Source organism: Olea europaea, unplaced genomic scaffold, assembly GCF_002742605.1.
Source record: "Olea europaea var. sylvestris unplaced genomic scaffold, O_europaea_v1 scaffold19893, whole genome shotgun sequence".
NCBI lineage: Eukaryota > Viridiplantae > Streptophyta > Magnoliopsida > Lamiales > Oleaceae > Olea > Olea europaea.
In genome coordinates this window covers 1-1,981 of record NW_019237759.1, presented here as the reverse complement: position 1 = coordinate 1,981, position 1,981 = coordinate 1, and the positions used below count along the sequence as shown (strand labels likewise).

General features: G+C 34.5%; 1 protein-coding gene across 1 annotated transcript; it reads left to right on the top strand.

The window, feature by feature from the left end:
* Positions 1–62: 62 nt before the first annotated feature.
* LOC111379432 (protein DMR6-LIKE OXYGENASE 2-like) lies at positions 63–1,124 on the top strand. Its single transcript, XM_023002793.1, has 2 exons — positions 63–490; positions 726–1,124. The coding sequence occupies exons 1-2, from the start codon at positions 89–91 to the stop codon at positions 975–977; spliced, it is 654 nt and encodes a 217-aa protein (XP_022858561.1). The 5' UTR covers positions 63–88; the 3' UTR covers positions 978–1,124.
* Positions 1,125–1,981: the final 857 nt, after the last annotated feature.

Sequence of the window (1,981 nt, the reverse complement as noted above, 5' to 3'; positions counted from 1 at the left end):
TTTAGTATACAAGAAAGCCTTTTAAACTAATAATTTGCTGGTATTGAAGTTTCAGATTTCGTTTTCGCTATGAAGAAAAAAAATATATATGGGTGATTCATTAAGGTATTATTGCTCTGGTAATATAAATTCTACGTGTTTAAAGGAATTTCCCTCTTGCAGGGAGGCTTGTGAAGAGTATGCAGCAGAGATGGAAAAACTAGCTTACAAATTACTAGAACTCATTGCCTTGAGCTTAGGCTTGCCAAGAACTCGACTGAATGGCTTCTTCAAGGAGCATACTAGCTTTATCAGGCTCAATCACTATCCGGTATGTCCCGTCCCTGAATTAGTACTCGGTGTTGGTCGACACAAGGATGCCGGCGCCTTGACCATTCTTGCTCAAGATGATGTTGGAGGACTTGAAGTGAAGAGGAAAACAGATGGAGAGTGGGTTTTTGTCAAACCTACTCCCAATGCTTATATCATCAATGTTGGTGATATTATCCAGGTATCTTATGTGTATTTTGAATTTTATTTTTGTGGCCATAGTTATTTCATTTAATCCTATTATAGTTTCTCCCTGTTTTCTAGGTTAAATTCAGATACAAGAAATCCCAATAGCAAATTTCTTAATGACCAAGTTGGAGAGAAATCCCAATGGGTTGTGTTGAATGAGTTTTCTTGTTTTTCATTTTTATACGGTAGTCTAATACGATTTGGTACATGAATATTTATATATTAAGGTATGGAGCAACGATAAGTACGAAAGTGTGGAACACAGAGTGATGGTGAATTCCAAGAAGCAAAGATTTTCGATTCCGTTCTTCTTGAATCCTGCACATTTCACTTGGGTCGAACCTCTGGAAGAGCTCACAAACAAAGAAAACCCCAACTACAAGGCCTATAATTGGGGAAAGTTTTTTGTGACCAGAAAGCTCAGTAATTTCAAGAAACTTGATGTCGAAAACATTCAAATTTATCATTTCAGGATATAGACTTCTGAGGGAAGTTACTTCTGTTCATGTACCCGTATGAATATATCTATGTAATATGTGCTTATGAGTTACAAATACAGCTTTCGCTGGCTTTTGTTAACTTTGTTCTGTAAATAAATAAAAAATTTCTGAATCCTGGTATGATCATTTCAACATAGCAATGTGTAACTATAATCTTCTTGTAGACATACAATATACCCAATAAAGTGGCAAAGGATTTATCCATCCATTTCTTTTGTCAAGGGAGCTCAAATTCATTCCAGTTCATTAAAAAATTTTGTATCTGCAACACAATTATTTTTGGGGACAGGTTGAAAACAGTAGTACTATTATTCATCTCGACTTACTTGCAACTGTAAATAATATTAGTTGTTGTGAGACGCCACTGTTGGAGTTTGGCACAAATATTAGTACTATTTACAATAAGAAAAATGCCTCTGCTCAAGTTTAAAGCCTCTGTTCTTTTGCTCATATAAGACGGAGAGAGGACAGTTGATACCTGCGATGTTCATTATTGTTCTCTGTTGTTGTAATGTTGTTCCGCTGGTTTTTGTAGATGACTGGACTTTGTCTCTTTCAAAGTGTTTTCTGTGCTTTAAGCAAAGCTAAAACCATAAAGTAACTTAAACTTTTGCTTGATCAGTTGAGATGAAATATGTTGTTATTTGACAAAATAGAGGAAAACAAAAAGACTGCAGGGAATATTTTTTCTTATTCATTTCGTAACTCTTAAATAGAGTTTTGTTTAACAAAAACACTAACAATACTCCTAAAATCAAGCTAATGAACTCAAAAATAAAACAGCAATAACAAAATCCTATAACTTGTTTTTTTATCACTAGCTCAGCACCTTTATTCCAGCATATTCAGCACTTGCAGCTTCATTTTTATGGCAATCTGTTAACAAAATACATCTTAATAACAAGATTTTACGAGGGAGAGAGAGAAATGTTTAAAAGGAAGTAAACATGTTCTGCTAGATAAGGTTGTCTGGTGACAAATAT

Bases quoted from the DNA above. Each gene is read 5' to 3' on its own strand.
- LOC111379432 (XM_023002793.1), top strand. From the start codon at position 89: ATGGGTGATTCATTAAGGTATTATTGCTCTGGTAATATAAATTCTACG. The intron at 491-725 runs GTATCTTATGTG...TTATATATTAAG, and splicing joins ATGTTGGTGATATTATCCAG to GTATGGAGCAACGATAAGTA.